At 37.5% G+C, this 19,049-nt stretch overlaps 1 protein-coding gene across 4 annotated transcripts in view; it reads left to right on the top strand.

Annotated features, from left to right (window-relative positions):
* ccser1 (coiled-coil serine-rich protein 1) overlaps positions 1-19,049 on the top strand; it is a 117,878-nt gene that overhangs the window by 13,605 nt on the left and 85,224 nt on the right. For all 4 annotated transcript variants that reach the window (XM_067521253.1, XM_067521251.1, XM_067521252.1 and 1 more), the window contains exons 5-6: positions 5,730-5,820; positions 8,075-8,180. In XM_067521253.1, coding sequence (XP_067377354.1) covers positions 5,730-5,820; positions 8,075-8,180 — 197 coding nt within the window. The remainder of the gene's footprint in view (positions 1-5,729; positions 5,821-8,074; positions 8,181-19,049) is intronic.

Genomic DNA, 19,049 nt, shown 5'->3' with positions numbered 1-19,049 from the left:
GACCTCAGAAAGAGAAACTTTAAGATGCCTTTGTGAATATTTTGAAATATTTGGCAATCCCATTCCAGTTGTTTTTTTTTTTTGTTTTTATATCTCTTTGGGAAGCTTTTTCGATACTGTTTGCTCATAAGTATCTTACTGACAGCTGTGGTAATATTGTGGCAGGCTGATTGCATTTGGTATCAGCTGAAAAAAAAGAATTAGTTAAGAGACAATTTCTTGAGAATATCTTATCTCTGGACCAATTTGAACAACTTTGAATTTGCTCTTTTCTTTGTAGTTCGAGTGACATATGTGGCAGCATAGTTCAACCGCAATCCACTTTACTTTGACTGTGTTACTTATGCATTTCAACAGTTGCTTGGCAGCTTGCTAGACATTGTTGTAATGCAGAGTGCCTCTTGTTCTCATTTCCTCTAGTCTGATTGCTGCCTTGTAAAGGCTAGATATCATAAGTGACACTTGTATTAATCATACAACAGATAAGGACTCCCTTCCTCTTCCAGACAGAATTTGTAATCACCACAACCAGGCGGTTTGGTTTTAAAATGAAAAACGTCAAGGATGTGTGCAAATATGGATACTAAATGTTCGCTTTGCTCAAACAAAAATCAATAAAGATTATATTGCACACATAAAATCAAATTTATCAAATGTTTTTTAATATCCTAATTTTCTTTTGGCTTGATATCTTGAAGGTGGTCACAATGTAGATCATGTTGTAGAAGTAAGGAAAGAATATCCTGAATTATCTTAGGACCATTGTTATGATTATCATCAATGGCTACATTAACTCAAAGTAAAGAGCATTATAAATATTACTTCTTGGTTAAAATATGAAAGACATGTTACATTTCCATCAGAGAATGCATACCTAATGCAGTAGTATGCAGTACTAAGATGTAAGGTGTGCACTGTATTTTCTTATGAACTGTAATTGTCATGCTGCATTTACATATTTGTAAATAATAACAATAATGGTAAAAAAAACTTTTTCATTTACTGGCTGTAATACAAGGAAGTACAATACAAGAAATGGCGCAAATCATTTGAGATTTGTCCAAAATAGAACTGTTGAATGTTTGAATGAAGAAAGGATGAAGGTCAGTGGCACCACCAAATGAGCAAATCCAGGCTGCAGGCTAACTACTAACCAAAAGTGAGCAGTGAAGGTTCAGTGTTGGCTAAAGGGTATGTTTGGAGATGTGTACAATACAATTAATTTATAAAATTATTCAAGTTTGAATTAATTGACTCTGTTTCAACTCAGGATTTTACAAGGTACTTACAGGTACTGTACTTACATTTGAGTACTTGCGAGTAATGAGATAGGATACCAAGTATACTAAGTACCAAACTGTTTTGCTTATGTGTTGCCAGACAGTAAAATCCTCATCAGTGCATTGCAGTTACGCTCTTCTGCCAAAACAAACATGCCGGTGACCAGTGTTTAACTAACATAACTTTTGTAAAAAACAAAACAAAAAGGAAAGCAAGAGTCTCAACAAAGTGTAGATTTGGAGTGAGATCCCGAATGGAAAATATTGGCCAACATGGACTGTAGAGAGGAATATGAAGGTAAAATAAAGAGCTTCAGTTAACGTTCTAGTCATGTTAGTTGAAAAGATTAAACATTTTTAAAACATTCTTGAGAAACATGATTTTCAAATTAGTAAATAGATCTTTAAAACGGCAGAAATTGCATTCAGCTTTACTGTGGTCATCAATTATCTTAAAACCACAGACATTTTCCACCTCCTCTTATCCGTGAAGGTTGACTTAATATAGGGCACAGTATTGCAAAGGTTTTACGAGTACGAGTACAAGTACAAAAAGGCAGGATCAGCCCTGATGCCTGATACTGGTATCAGCACTGGGACATCGCTAATCATCATATGTAGGTGGTTAACTTGGTTAATCTGAGTTGCCTAAATTTACAAATCAGCTTTTCTAAAACAAAATTTCTAGGATTTCCCACCCCAGGGTTAACCAACTAAATGACTCAAAGGCCATGGTTAGCTTCAAAGTTTACTAACCTGCGTTTGGAGCAGAGCCCAGGTCTGACCACACCGTATGTCATTCCTCTGATCCAGCAGGCGCAATACCAGGGCCAGAAAAATGAAAAGAGAATGAATTAGAATTTTATGATATTAATCACACATACCTTTTTCCTGCAATGATATGACAACATATCTGCTTTAAAAATGTAATAAGACATGCAGATGCCCTTCAAAACTAGATATAAAACATCCTTACCATATCAAGACATGTAGATATCTCACTCTTAAGTTATGACTGTATACATTTTTTTTACATATTCTAATAAAGTTGTAAATCTGGCAATGTGATTAAAATATAAAGCTCTTGGAGAAAATATGAATTAAGGTACTAAAGTCCACAATATAAAGGGAATTAGTATCTGTCTTACTCAAATGTCAAATGCCATTGCTTGTTAAATATGCAAAGGATGTTTGCTTTGCTCTGGGATGGGTAATTATTCTGTACTGATAGGAGGAGGTGGTTGTTAAAATGACTAATGTTTAGTGATGTAAGTATGAGATTGGGGATAAAAATCTGTTCCTTTCTGTTCAATAAACAGATTTCCGATTTGACTAGACGTTCAATCCTTTTCTTCCCCATGGCGCATTGTAAACAGGCTGTAAAGTGTAAAGCTTCTCAGACAGAATGAAAGTCATTTGTTAGTCCATATATTTTCCATTGTTAGAAGCCTTTATACCTGGCTGCATTGCCATATGCCTCTACCGTGATCTTTAATGCATTTACTACCTTAGGGTGCTAAAAAATGTGATTTTGATAGACTGTATGTGATTTTTCTCAGTGTGAACAGGAACCAGTGGCTTTTAATGGACAGGAAAAACCTCTTGCTTCCTCTTATCCCTGTTTGGTATATCATTCTGCTTGGCAGTTAAGAGATAGAGCCCTCTTTTAATGAGACCCAAATCTGATATTATCTCTATTAACTCAAGGATTTTACTCACTCAGATTGCGAAAGTGAGGTAAAAAGGTGACATCTCTGGGTTATAAAATCATATTAACACATTTCTGTGGTTAGAAGGGCACATTAAAATGGGTAAATTAGCTTCAAATGAAGTCATTGTGCAGGAGTATCACATGGTATGGGTCTTCATTTATTTCCCAATAGCTTTTAGCCATTAGCTTTAATACCTGAAATCAAGTATTATGTTCAATAGCATTATCATGAAGTTCATTATAGTGTTTTTTTTATGTTTATTCCACCAAGCATCCAGTGGGGAAAAAAAAGGGGGGGGGGGGGGCTAGTAATGTAATGTAATGTTCATACTAGTTCGTTCACAGTGGCTTCACATGATGTATATATGGCCTTGGAGAATATTGATTTGCCTTTTTGGAAATTCCTTTCTTGCTTCGTCTTTCTCTCTCCCTCCCTCTCTCTCTGACTTACTCACACTCTCACACACTTTCACACACTCTCTCTCACACTCATTCACACACACACACACACACGCACACACACACACACAGGTGTGGTTGAATTGTCAGAGGTGTCACTAAGCATTGAGCCTGCTGTACTCGGATGGGAGGAGATCAATACTGAGTGTGGCTGTGAAGTTTTTATGTCAAAACAACAGTGAGGAGAACTGAACAGAATTGGTTATTGGATTTTCGTGTAATTCTACATCTGTAGATGCTTTGTGAGACTGATGTATAGACATTTTTGGCTTTTGATATTTTACTTTAGTTTGAGATTTTGTGTTTTACAAAAGTTCAGGCAAAGTATTAAAACTAAAATTTAGAAGTCTGAAGGCATGTGCAAATGCATCATCCACGTGTTTCCAAGTCTTCTCTAAAAGGTTGGTTCAGCTATTCAGTTCATTCAGAAGCAGATGAAAGCACTTTTCCTAGTGAATTATTGGTTTGTTTGGCCTTGGGAGGTTGACAGTCACTGCATAAGGACAAATCAGTCTGTATCTTTATCTGTATGAGATAAAAAAAAAAAAAAAGCAAAAAAAAAAACGAATTAGTCATTGGTCTTAAAATCCACCTACATTATAGTTTGTCTGTCAAATATAATATATTTGCAAATATTATTTGATCTAGGTCAGCGATGCCAACAGATGGGTAAAGTGTGTTCCTGGGGAAGCCAGTGTTGATAGTAATTCACCTCACCTGAATGTGTGCATGTGACATTTTAAATAATTTACTTCTTTGTTACAGTTTATATATAGCTACTATAATTGTACTTTTCTCTTATGCAAGGCTGTGTAGTGTTTAATGTTCCATACTCTTATAGCTTACTTTTTCCTGCAGTGAATTTCCTTACATGGCCATCAGATGGCAGCATTGACTTTTGATATGTGACTGAAACAAAAGAAGCTTCATCTTTACTGTATCATTACAATCTCATAATAAAACAAGAGGCCATGGGAGTATCTAGTTTAGATCAGTAGTTAGGATTGGGCATGAAATTACTTGACACTGAAAGAATTGGAAGAATTTAATTAATCTGTTCAACAATGTAAAACATTCACGCAAAAAAACTCCTGGCTTCCAATTCAGTTCAAGTAATTAAACTTCTCTTAAAAGTATAGGCACGTGTATAGCTTGTCTGTGTTTAAGTTTTGGGGGGTGACTGTGGCACAGATGGTAGAGCGGTCGTGAACCAATCCCACAGTTGTTGGTTCGATCCCTGGCTCCTCGAGTCACATGTAGAACTGTCCTTGAGCAAGACACTGCATAGCGGCTCTGCCATCTGTGTGGTTGTGTGTGTGTGTGTTAGTGTGCGTGTGTGAGAGAGAGAGATTGTGAGTGTGAATGGGTGAATGAGAAGCAGTGCAAAGCGCTTTGAGTACCAATAGGTAGGTGAAGACCATTTACCATTTAGTTGAACTTTTATTTTGGTAGTCTAAATGCAAGAGAATATATTACTGTACATTCTACATTTTCAGCAGTATATTTTTTGAGGAAAGAAGGAAATTCAGTTTTTCACATTAACCAAGAACACAGTAATTCCATAATAGCACATGAAATGAATGTGTTTTTTTTTTAAACATTTGGATTTTACACTTTTAAAAATCACTTGACTAAGTAATGAGTTGCCTCGCTTTGCTGTGGAGAGGAAATACTGCAGATTTGTTGAGTTTTTCTGGTTTATTCAGCAGCTATTTTTAGCCTTTGAGGCATGGGAAATTCTGACAGACGTTACACAAAACTACAGCCTCATTTAATACATTCATTGCTTTTTCAAACTGAACCCTAGTGATCCCCACATAACAAGAGTACCAATATGATCTTATAAGCTTGGATTCAGTGATGAGGGAGTAAATATCTCATTAAGTGCAGGCAGAGTGAAAAAAATGAATCTAACTATGTTATTATTGCTAATGTTAATAAAATGTCGAGATTTTTCTAGTTGGGGACTCGCTTTCTGAATGTTGTCAGCCACCTGCATTAGGTTGAAGAAAATAATTTGATAATTTGCTGTAATGTGGATTTATCTGTTTGTAATTACTGTCTTTTGTTTTTCTCTCATGGTTTGCAAAACCCATTGGATTAATGAGTGTCTAGCTAAAATTGTATTAAAACTGTTCATCATAATGACTTGTTTAGACAAAATGTGTAGGTTCCGAAGTGTTTTTCCTATTAGGAATTCAGAATAATCTACATTAATCATACTGTAAGAATATTATAATTTGTAAAATACTCTATGTGCTTTTGTGTATTCGTCTCAGGATGTTCTAAACAACCTGGGTTCCTCAGAGCTGGATGAGGATGACCTTATGTTAGACCTAGACCTTTCTGATGACCAGCGACATCGACATGGTAAGTCCACTACATCTGCAGCAGGAAGCTATAATAGCTTTATAACTATTCTGAGATTTAAATGATACACCAGCAAACCTTTGCACACTTCACTGCACCAAGCAATTTGAAATACTATCTTTTTAATCCTTACGCATACATACGTTACAATTATTGCCATACTATAAGGATAAGAATAAAGTCATCATTCTCTGCAGCTTGGTCAAATACACTTAATGCCTTACTTTTTAGTGGATTTTCCCCAAAGCCATTTTACTGATGTTCCTCTGGAAAGAGGAGGATTTAAACTAGAGAAGAGGGAAAGGAGAGATTGTGCCACATATCCCACTCTGCATCGAATATCTGCTCATGCTTTTATTGTCAAAGATTTTTTTTTTTTTAACCAGGTTTTTAATTTCCCTCTGTTTACAGCCTCTTTGCTGTCTTTCTCTTACACTGTTTCTCCTCCCCCCCCCCTCGACTCTCTTTTTCTCATTAATCCACCTCTATTCCTTCACTTTAAAATGTGATACCAGTACTCTCCTTGGTTCTTTCAATATGTGCCATGACTGATATAGATGCCTCTTTTCCAGCAATTTATCTTCTTTGTTGCTTTGGAATTTCAGTCACACTCCTCCTGACATACCTCATGGATGAAAAGTAACTGTCAGGGCAGAGGTACTGCTTGTGTTCAACAACAGTGCAGAATATCCTAGCTTCTTTTGATATTTAAGATACATTTTATAGTCACTGTATGGCAAGTAGCGGTAACCACACTACATGTCTCAAGAGGGTCTTAATTAAACCTTTATTGACACAATCATGTGTTAATAATTATCATATCTTAAGAAAGGGTTTACTATTTTAATATTGTGTGCAGACATTGAGGTGAAATATCGACTGATTTTTGGAGGCACAGGCCTTTATTATCATTCCCCTGGAGGAAAGTTGAGGTAATTGGGCAAAATTGCAAGGTCCTGCAACTACAGTTAGTATTGATTATGTTTCTGATGATTTCCGATTGCAAATGTTTGCTTCACATTAATACACATCAAATTCCAAAGACACAATATTCACACAATGCCTTTGGCAGTTATGTCACATGTCTAAACTAACTCAACTGGGTAAACACTTTCCATTTCTTTGCTTCTAATTTGTCTGGCATAGGAAGTGCATGTTTGACTGTTAATACAGCAGTAGGGATAGCTTTGACGCTTATCTAACAGATCTGAGTGAAATTATATGTAAATGTGAGGTTAGGTTTTCTGTATCTCTAGGCTACATTTAAGTCCCAGATGGACTCACAGAATATTACAGCTGCAGTCAAATAAAGTGAAATGCTCAGCAGCACTGTGAAATAAAGACTACAACAGGAGTTTCAGCCATAATAAACTGAATTTCCTGTGCTTATGGGGGTTGGAGAGTTTTTGGAGGGAGGATGGGTTTGAACTGAACACACACGCACACACACGCACAAGCGCACACGCAGTGAGATTTAAAACCTCTCAAAAGGCACTGGCTGAACCAGAGCTGAACAAGGCACCATCATTAATACACATACTAACACACAAGCTTGCATGCTTAGTCATTAGACCTAATGGTTTGCAGACTGTAGCATGAAATTAAAGGTTTGATGAATTGTTCTCATAAAGTCAAGGGACTAAGACTTTGTGCTGGGGATGGAAGAGTATGCTTTTTCCAGACACTCAAATTAAAGGGACCAATTTAAAGACACACTTGCACACACTTTAAGGCATTAGATACAAAACAGGTCCATATTGTATATACACATGCAGACACACAACTGGACGGACCCCTACCCATACACCCACATGCTCTCATTGGCACTCCTCATTTTTACCTCTCTCAGGTGGCTAGTTGAAGCCTTTATTAAAAACCAAGCCGATTCCCAGCAATTTATGGCCAATAGCATTCAGCTGCAGGGCTCTATGCCCCTACTCATGCCCTAGGGAATCAGACGAGGAACAGAAAGTGAGACGGGGACATTTACAAAGACATGAAGAAATTCCAAATCATTGCTTCCCCAAAGATTTAATTCCAGACAGTTCCTCTGTAAAATTTTCCACTCAAACTACTACTACTACTACTACTACTCAACTACTACAACTACTTAATTTTCTATCTTGTTACAGGACTGGGCTTTTATGAGAGTGTCGGTTTTTGATGGCTGTGTGTTAATTATTTGAGCTAATTCAATACATCATCTGATATTAGGAAAATCAATAACTCTATCTGTGTTGTGGTGTATGCACAGTGTCCAGAGAAGACTCCAGCCAGTCCCTGGCCTCTTGTCTCAATTTGCTCCCTTCCCCCATGGACCCCTCAGGAGATCGCATCCCAGGGAAAGACATCAGTCAGAGGTGAATATTTATATTTGTATTGGTACTATTTGTGCTCAGCATTTGCAAAGGACTTCTCGGTTCAGTTATGTGGAGATTATTAGTACAGCACGGTTACAAAATATCAAACAAATGAGTATCAAATAATTACCGTGTGTGTTAGTATATACTTGGATATGTACCTGGGACAATGGCACCTCAATCATGCAGACAAAATTGTCCATTGTCTTGTATTGAGTTACCTAAAACTTGATTCAGTCACATACAATCGAATCATATTGATGGCTTCAGGATCTGTGTTGATGCACTTACCCACATGGCCATAGGAGCATATCTTCATTACATTATAGCTACACAGCATAGCTTTGTTTCACATTGCCATGTGAGAAACAACAAGATAGGGTTATTGTCTACTCTAGGAATTGCTGATCTTGAATGTTCTCTGTAAATACATAATGTTTTATGTCTTTCCCTCCCTTGGAGATGAGATGAGTTGATGGAGAACAGAATGACCGAGGGTAAATAAATAAGTAAATTCTCTTTGAACATGCAAGCTGTCTTTCCGTTATCCTCTGTCTTCCGGTAGCCGATGGCTGAAAGAGAACACTTAATGTTTCTGTTTGTATGTGAACAAATACCAATGCCAAGGCCAGTTCCATATCTGAACTGGTTTGGTCCCATGTTTTTCTTCTTTATGCTCTTAATTCAGGATTGGTTTTGTTGGGCACAGACAGAAATGCATGCATACCAACATGTTTGCTCAGAGATGCATACATGACACACATACAGTGGTATACACAGAGGCTTAATGCATAGGGCTTATTTGGTTTTATGGAGATGGTAGGTAATAAAGGGGTTGTATCACCAGTAGTATTGTCTGCTGGTGTGTCTGACAAGCCAGCAGATGATCATTACCTTACATTTCAGTCCTCATCTCTCCAATCCCTGAATTGAATTTCGTTTTATTTCTGCTCACATCCATAGAGCAAACGTATCTGTCTATGCATGTTTTCCCCTGATGAAACAGGCTGTGATCATCTTTGTTTGCAGGAACAGCGCAGGTTAACTTGTGTGAGTAGTTTTGAAGCAGAGGTCTAAAGATTTACACAACACCATTGAGACACTGGACTTAGGTGTTTTTTATCACAGTTCAACACTGTTTGAATGTTCTTCTAAATACAGAGATAATTTCTGTGTCTAGACTGTGTCAGTGAATCATGCAAGTCAGAATGCTACCTTTTCAATTCATCCAAGGTTTTTCTCAGATAGTTCATTGGTTTTTTCATTGCACCGGAAGTCACTTCTGTTCTTATGTGCTACATTTCTCCCAGTGTCAACACTAAAATGTAATTTGTCCTCTGTTTGATTGGGTTTACCTAGATTGTGTTATCACAATTCAGGGTAGAAATGCTGCATTATGAGGAAATAATGATCTCTTCCAGTCAGAGAAACTGTAATATGGCAAGGGGATGGTGAACGAGAACTGAGCTTGTGAGGAACTACAAACATGTATACTGTATGACTCCATAACATTATTTTTGTAACACAGATGAAGCATTGGTTTATCTTTAGATCAATCAGTGAATTTTAAACCCAACGAAGAGTCTATATTGATGCTAGCAGCTGGTTGAGGCTCTGCCCAAGAATAACAATCCTTTGAGGCAAATGCTAAGATCAGCATGTTAAAATGCTCAAAATAACAATACTAACCCACCATTTCATTTAAGTTTAGCATACTAGAATTTTCTAATATGCATTACAAACAAGGTACAACTGAATTTGATGCTTATTAGTTTTGCATGTATTTAGTCATGTAATTTTGTCTTAAGGATAGATAACATGCTAGTGTGGGGTGGGGGGCATAAATGTGTGTGAACATTTTTAAGGCAATTTATCAAATAGTTCTTGGGATATAATATTTTAATCTAAAACAAAATTGTGGATTAACTGCTACAGTATGTTGTTAGTTTATGTAGAAAGGTTTTCCACCTTTAAGTCCTTGTATCTGTGATTGATGACCTAATTAGTTCCTCTTTTATATGCCACCTTTATAACAATCAGCTTGTGCTAAAGTCAATTCTAGCCTTCAAAACTGTAGACACATCACAAAATTTAATAGTTTGTGTGCTACTCACAGTGAGACAGTGACATGATATACAGTAGTGGGCTTAGGGAGAAGTGTGTGTGTGTTCATTTGACTTCAGCAAGGGAGCAGTTTTTGTAGCTGAAGAGCAGAGCATTAAAAAAATGATTGGATGGAAAGTATTGCTACACTTCAATAAAGAAGACAAATTACACCACTGAGGCATAGATAGACTTTAAGACTCATCTTTCTTTTTATTTGAAAGTGAATTTAAACTTTATATTTTATTTTAAAAAGCATGGAATTGGTAATCCATGCCAGTAAAACACATTTTGATCTTTTTTGACTCCAGCAATACTGGGATAATGGAGCTGGGTCTGGGTTTCTTACCCTGATCAATATATAGCTTCTGGCAGGTTTTTAATTCCCCCCCTTGATAGTTCAACATTTTCACTGATTTCTTTGGAAAATCACAAAGATTTTGCTGGAAAATAGTGTGAGGTCTTTGGGTGAAGCAGCTCAGGTTGGAAAGAGAGGAGAAAGAGAGGAAAATGCCTTTGCCCAGGGCTTGCTCCATCTCTCTCACTGTCTTTGTTTGTCGGTCTCTCAGGTTCCACATTCCCTTAAGGGGACATTGCTGGGCACAAAGCATGCCCACTTCTGTTCACACACAAGAAAACAGAAATGCATGCACACTTGCACTCTCGCGCGCATGCACCAGACAGACTTCGACACACATACACACTCATCTGTCAGTCAGCCTGTCCAGAGAGAGTATCAGCTGCAGGATACTGCTGGCTGTCTGACAGGCTACACAGAACATCTGTTGTGTACACACACACACACACACACACACACACACACACACACACACACACACACACACACACACACACACACACACACACACAGACACCAAATCTTGCGTGCACACTTCTTCCTTGTTGTATGACAGTTGGATGAATTTGATGGCAGACATTTATTTCTCTGTTTATGGCTTTGTAAACATTAATACCACAGTGACAAAGCTGTATCAGTAAACAGCCACAATCTAAATATTAATTTTCATTTTTTGTGACTGCATAGACATGGAGAGGGAGGCAGACACTGTGTGGAAGGGTCCAAGAATTGATGGGATGAAGTTTGACCTGTGTTTACTTGAATATTCAGCCATAAGTAAAAAGGTTAATGTAAAGGAATTGAGGAGTTTAGGGATGACATGCATTCCGGATTGATATTCTTTGTATTATTATTATTTTTTTAATAATCTTTTAAAATTAATTGATAAACTCTATAAAATGTGTGAAAATACATTAAAACGGCTATCACCAAAGCGGATCATAGTCCGCATGTTGATTTCGCACAGTTTTTACACCGGATCCCCTTCCTGATGCAACCCTCCTCATTTCTACTGGGCTTGGACTGGCATTGCACAGCAGGGGAGGGGAATGGGCTGTTAGAGGTTCAGTGTCTCGCCTGGAGACACTTCGACATATAGCCTGGACAAGGGACCGAACCACTGACCCAGTGGTCTGTGGACGACTGCCTTACACACTGAGCTACAGCCGCCCCTCTGAGCTACAGCCGCCCATCATACACAGAAGGAAAAAAGGAAAAAAGTCATATTTGAGTCAGTATAATTAATAAATGTGTGTTTTGGGTTTTTTTTTGGCTAAAAATTCCTGAAATAGTTTATTTGATTTTCAAAATAGTTGACTAATTAACTGATTGTTCATGGATGTTTCCACTATGCCCATTAGCAGTAGCTTATAGTGAACAATTTTAGAATAAATTAGATTGGGGTCAGATTTATTTTTGTAGAGTAATGCAGTGTTGGTTACTAATAACGATTTAATACAGCGGCTTCGTTTGCTTATCCCCCTATGCTTGTGTTTCAAATGTAAATGCTAAAAACCCATAATGAATTCTGTTACGTAGGACAGAATGTAAAGATAAACCAGTATTAACTGTAGTTTAACGCTTTGCTACAATCAGCCTTCTTTAGTACATTATGCAATTTTGATAGCTGTTGTACTTAGTCTAGATAATATTTCCTGCACTACAACAATGAGTGTGACTCAGTGCCTTCTTGTTGGTGAAAGAGAAGGGCAGAGGGTGTATTCAAGCAGCCAATATTGAATTCATGTTTTGTGATGGATGTAAATATCTGCAGTGTGTTTTGTGTAAAGACGTTGACTCCTCTCTTGTGTCATCTATAGAAAAGGGCACAGAGGAAATGAAAGTTATGCAGCTGGGATACAGCATGCTTGTTGCTATGGCAACAGCAGTCTGCCTGTTGAGTGTTCCCCTTTCCGTTCTTGTTTTCTTTTCCCTTTTCTCTTTTCATTGATGCTGATTACTATGCAGAAGACAGGTAGTCCGAGGAGAGGACATGCAAACACTCTGAGGCACATCTGTCAATGTGCAGTGGACACTCACATTCCCATATGTCCACTTCTGATTTGACTTTCACGTGCACTTGTGTTGGTACAATAATTAGACCGATCTACATTCGAGGAAACCTTCTCTACTGACAGCTTTAATAAAGACAATTTTAGAGTTAATGTTTTGTTTTTTATCTTTAATTTCAGCAAAGTTTATATGTCCACATTATGCAAAAAGCTTGCCAAGTCATGCGGAGTGTGGTACCAAAACAAAAGTGAACATAGCATCACATGTCTTAAGCTGTGCAGGGTTGAATTCAGCATTGCTTAATTTTCTTTTAGTGGTTGTCATGTCTTTCATGTTGACTGATTTCATGTGTATCAAAATGTAAAAGAATAGGAGCAAGTGACACCGATTTAGCTGGGTCTTATCAGCTGAATGCAGCATATGTAGAAACAGTGAGTTAAGTGTAATAAAGACAGCAGTAGTCATACATGAGTCTGTTGGGTATTAGGACAGCAGTGAAGAGAAATGTAGAGCTGTCTTATTATTCAAAAAGACATTACTCCTCAAATTCAGGCAGATATGGTTTATAGTGAATTGCTCAGCTGGTCCTGTAGTCTCCCGCAGACACATGTAATCCACAACTGTATAGAGTTCACTCAAATACAAATAAAAAACAAGAACATATAATGATTATAGGACTTATAAAGTATATCAGTCAAGTTGTCCCGCCTGCCTCAATGTAAATATAACTCGGGTCCCCTTCTTCAGCAAGTCTTATACTTCCAAACCTTCACTCACATGCACATTCATAAAAACAGACAAGGATGAGGAATCCAGCTGAGCCTTGGAGTGGAGCTTGGGACCGATAACGTACTGCAGCGAGATTTTCAAATGCACACAGCATACATTGGTGGCTGGAGAGAAAACAGTGGATTCCCATTCCTTTCTTTTGTGCGTACGTGCGTGCGTACACTTACATACATCCATTGTCTATCAAAGAAAACTTGTTACTTATTATTCTGGGTTTCTGACACGTGCCTTTTTTAAAAGATGTTTCTCACACTCCATGCCAACACATGCTTTTAAGAACCCCTAGAAAAAAGCGATGACTTTAGGCTCTGACATTATTCAGGCCAGCTAAACATGTTAGAAATCCTGTAGTGTGCGTCTCTTGTCATGCATATTTCTTTTGTGCGTTGCTGTGGTTTAGCTTCTAATTTACATCACTCTGTTGGGTTTATTAAATGTTCAACACAGGGAGACTAATTAGTGTTGGCTTTGGTTTTTTCCCCTCTTGCTTCGAGTGGGAGCTTGTGGTTCTGATTTGTAACGCAGAGAAAAACATTTGATTGGCAATAAAAAAAAAAAAAGTCCTTCCTTTGCTTTTCATTACTTTTTGTGAAGTGGTCCTTCCTGGAAATAAAAGGAATTGGTTTTCACGCTTTCTCAGTTGTTAACAGATTGTAAAACATATGACATTAGTGTTTGTTTTCAAAAGCTTTTATTTTGCAGCATATGGAGGATATTTGAATAACAAAGAGAGGGGTGCTCGTTTGTTTTTGGCTCTTCATGCATTGTCACCAGTCATCTCTTTGTCTTTTCTCCTTTTATTGTGGACTACAGCATACTGCATGTGCAACACATTTTTGATACAACATGCTGAGATTAAAGCATGATTCTAAGGAAATGTAAACTAAATTGGATTCTGCATTGATACATTGTTGTTCCCGACCTTCTTGTTTCTGAAAACAATAAAGCATATTTACAACTTTTAATTTCTGAGGGAATTTGTTAGTGAAAAAACTTCCCTTTTTGAATGTTTGTGCTCAGTAGCTGTGTTGCAGCTACTTTAGAACCACCTTTACTAAAAACTAGAGTCTGACGAAGATGGCCTCTTCGAGTTTAAAGTGGAAGTTTAAACAGATATCCTGTGGTGAAATATACTCACTGGCCCCTTCATTGGGTGCACTTGTACAATTTACTGTAATGCAGTCTGCCACACATGCTACTTACAAGGTTGTAATTTCTCCGTTTTGTAGGTGAAACTATCAGAATGGTGATAACTCTTCTAGGTGTTTGTTATTAAGTTCTTAGTGGGGGGGGATGGAGTCGCACTGGAGTGCATTAGATTATTTTCAATTCAGTTCAACTTTATTTATATAGTGCCAATTTGCAACAAAGTAATCTCAAGGCACTTGAGAATTCAGTTCAACTAAAGTCAAGACCATACAAGTATGTAGAGGAAAACCAACAAATCCCCCTTGAGCAAGCCCTAGGTAACAGTGAAGAGGAAAAACTCCCTTTAACAGAAGAAACCTGCAGCTAAACCAGGCTCAGGGTGGGTAGGGATCTGCCTTGACCGGTTGGAGTGAGTGGAAAGTGGAGAGAAAAGAAAAGTGCAACAACAAAACATTGGGTTCGTTGGTAGGACCAGTAGCTGCACACTGGAAAACACACAACTCCAAAGCTGAGGACACCTGCAGAGAGGGACAGAGAGGGAGATGGAGGAGAAAGATAACTACGGGAGACAGAGACACAAATATAATGTCTTGCAGTGGTGGAATATAAATGGATAACTAAGAGCTAGTTCAGGTTGACTGAGCAGCTTTAACTACAAGCTTTAGTAAAAAATGTTTTGAGCCTAGTCCAAAAAGTAGAGACTGTGCCGGACTCACGAATCTGTATTGGGAGCCGGTTTCACAGGAGAGGAGCTTGATGACTAAAGGCTCTGCCTCCCATTCTACTAATCAAAACTCTGGGAACCACAAGTAGGCCTGCATGGTCTATTTGGACGATATGGCACTATGAGGTCTTTTAGATATGATGGAACTTGACCGTTTAGAGGTTTAGGAGGGTTTTAAATTCTATTCTAGATTATATGGGAAGACAATGGGGAAATGGAGAAATCTAATCTCTCTTGCTAATTCCAGTCAGTGCTCTTGCTGCATCACTTTGAGACAGGATGCTCCTAATTTTGGCAGTGTTACGTAGGTGGAAGAAGGAGAGATGGTTCTAATGTTTTGGCCCTCTCATTCAATTTATATATGGAGGGCTCAAGATCAGTCTCAGGTATGTGTACTAAGAGATGAGAAATTTATCCAGGCTCCGAACAGTAATGTTCACAAACATTTGTGTTATGTGCAGTGACAGTTCTTTTTTTCTTTCTTTTTTCTTTTTCAATAGCAAATAACAGCTGGACGATGTGACTGTGCATTTTAGTCTCAATGTTACAGTGGTGTTGCCAGTTTTGGTGGCACCATTGTAAGGATGGAGATCAATTTGAATTTTACAGACTCTAAATCAAATTCTAAATCTGCCTATTAAATACAGATCTTTTTTTTCAGGTTTCTGTGGAAGGAACCAACTCTTAGTTTGTTAGTTTACAGTAACTATTTCATTCCTTCATTATTTTTAATTTTTAATTTATTTGCTTCAAGTGAGGTTTAAATCTATTAAAAAGACCATGTGACATGGCTGAGAACTCTCTGTTGCACTGGTAGAGGAGGTAGGCTGAGGTGAGGATCGTAAGTTATCAAAATTCTTTCACCTGATGAACAGTAGTTACATGTTTAAGGAAAGGATGTGTTGTCCTCCCCTTCATTGCAAGTATTATCCCACAAATGACTAGAAAGTGTAGGTACACTTGAACTTTTAACCCACTCCGACATGTTTATTAAGGGTTACAAAGTTATCACGCATTTGTATATGTATTCATCTCTTTGACATTTTAGAGATTTTTGAATACAAAAGACACTTAATCAAAGGTTTGATGGAAGAGATTTGTTTCACCACTGTGTTTTATGAATGTATTTTTCTAACTTTGTACTGGATCTAACTTGAAACTGACTATCACAAATCATCCCTACACCATTGTACCTGTTTAGACACTAGAAAGAAAATCACTGATCATATCTGACAGCCCATGCAATAACTGAAGATGCTGCACAGAAGGACTGGGTGGGTGGTTAAAGTTTGGTTTATCAAGAAACCATTCTAGCACATAACACCACCTAAAACCACACAGTGTTGTTTTTGCATTGCTCTTTGTGTGTGGATAACACAAAACAGATAGATGTGTTAATTACTGAGCTGTAGAGCTGTAAGTAGTCACAGTTCTGAACTTTGGTTGAGCCAGGCTAGCTGTTTTCCCAAACTGCTAAACTTTGCTTTTTACAGACAAATCTCAATTTTAATGATTCATATTTTAACATGTGTAAGTGCACAGTTAATTACTTGCCATGACTGTAGCCTTTGAAAGCCATAATACAAACGGTAATAAGGCTTATTTTGATTAACCAATTCATTTGCATCGTTATAACCAACTCAACAGGGTCGGTCTATATATAAATATACATATATTACAGTATTGCCATGGAAACAGCTGTAAAGAAATGAGAACGAGGAGCACACGTGGCTTTTAATATCCTGAGTTATGGAAGCTTATCCCTGGCAATTTTGCATATTTCCCTTTTTATTTCATCAGAGTCAGAACTTAAGCACATGACTGTGCAGGAAATTGTGTTTGTGTTCATGAACTCAAACATGAAGAGAAACAAGAATTTCAATTGGGAACATTTGAAAACAAAACTGGAACTGACCTGGGTGCAAAACTTGTTACATTTTAAATTATCTAAATGGTGTTAATGTTGCAGATAACCATCATAAACCATGAGCTGCACACTGTCTGCTCAACAAAAACATATTCTACTCAGGGAGTTTTCAGCTTAAGTATACAGATCCATGCTGCGTTTACCAAAAACGTATGCATATTTTAACAATATGAGCTTTGTGTCACACTGGCAAACAACCCTGTTAGATTGACTGTATAATCGTATCTGTTCCTGACTGTGTTGCATCTTACCAACTTAGGCTAAGAATATATTATCATACAATTGTCATATAGATTTTGTTAAGCTGTTACTTTAATACACCTTTTCCAAATCACCTGAGCTTTAGCTTCTTGTAGCTGCAGGATAAAGTAAATATATAATGAGACTGAGGTTTCTTCAATAAACATTGTGGTGGTTCAGAATAAACATTGCAAAAAATGATCATGTTCTTAAGTAATGATTAGAATTGAAAAACATTCTTTTGCCCACCAAGTAATAATTCCCTCTGGGCTGAGAATTTGCATTTTAACATGGATTTAAGTTTATTTAAAATATTCTGGATCAGCCAACCAGTGGTTGCTTTTGTGATCTCTTGTCACCTTTAGCATTCACCCTTCTATATTCAGTTCTCATTACTGAACATTGCATACTGAAAGGGTTACTTTAGAATAAGTGTAAGAAGTTGAGTAAACCTGCACAACAGTATACATTCAAAAAGGTAACTCTTTTTCTGTGGACTTCTCGAAGTCAAAGAAGGGTTTTTGTGCTAAAAAGTGAGAACAACTCTTTAGTGGAACATAGCTTTAAGGCTTCAATACAAGATAATAAAATGTGTGGCTTGGCAATGTTCTCTGAAATAGGAAAATGTAATGTGACACATGGGACCAGTATTAAATGGAGCTCTTCAAGCAAAAAGAAGTTTAGATAGTGATTAGTGCCAGTGTGTTCTGATAACACACTAAGGTTGCTCCCCCATAAAAAGCTAGTTGTGGTTCTTGGCCTTTTTGTATGGGATACTCACAGATGTTAAGGCCTTGGATGAATGGAAAGTCAGACATTAAAAGAGAGCTGAACAGAAGTGAGACAGAAACATCGAGTAAGAAGTGAGAGAAAAAGGTAAAGAAAAAATAAGCAAGCAACACATATATCTTGTGATTAAAAAATGCAGACTCAGAGCACAAAGAAAAGCAGAAAGGGCAATTAGGTTAACTAGAAAGTTACCCCTGCCATATTAAATTAGTTTTATATTCTCTCCCTTTCTGTATCTGAAGACTTGAATTCACCATTAGATTCACTGCCTGGAGCGTGGCTTGTGCTCACTCTTTAGTCACAGATGCACTTTATGTCAGAGATGAGTTTAATGGCAGCATTAAACATCTGTAGCCTTAGGTGCTGAATGCAGATGAGTACACGGTGTCTGTCAGGTGAAAGGAAGGAGTGACAAATGATGTTGATCTCTCTCCCAGTGCTGTAGTATACTGTTGTAGTGTACTTGTACATGTGTACAACCACACATGACATACACATGTCACACTGATTAAAGACATGTCCAAAGCCATACACACACTTAAAGTAGATTGTGCCAATAAAGATGCTCCTTATCATCAATGTTGTAAAAAAAAAAAAATGTAATGAGGCAAAAGTTGGCACAGGGAACAGACTGTCTTTCTCGCTATGTCTGTGTTAAAGTGTCCTTTAATATTATTATTCCTCAGACAATGCAGTCTTTATAGTGCTGATTGACAAAGGTGCAGCCTACTCTTCACTGCTGCTAAACATAATGCACTTCAATCACACATCATTTAT

Source organism: Channa argus, chromosome 11 (genome assembly GCF_033026475.1).
Source record: "Channa argus isolate prfri chromosome 11, Channa argus male v1.0, whole genome shotgun sequence".
Lineage (NCBI taxonomy): Eukaryota > Metazoa > Chordata > Actinopteri > Anabantiformes > Channidae > Channa > Channa argus.
The sequence above is the reverse complement of the archived record's forward strand: the minus strand, read 5'-3'. Positions and strand labels throughout refer to the sequence as shown.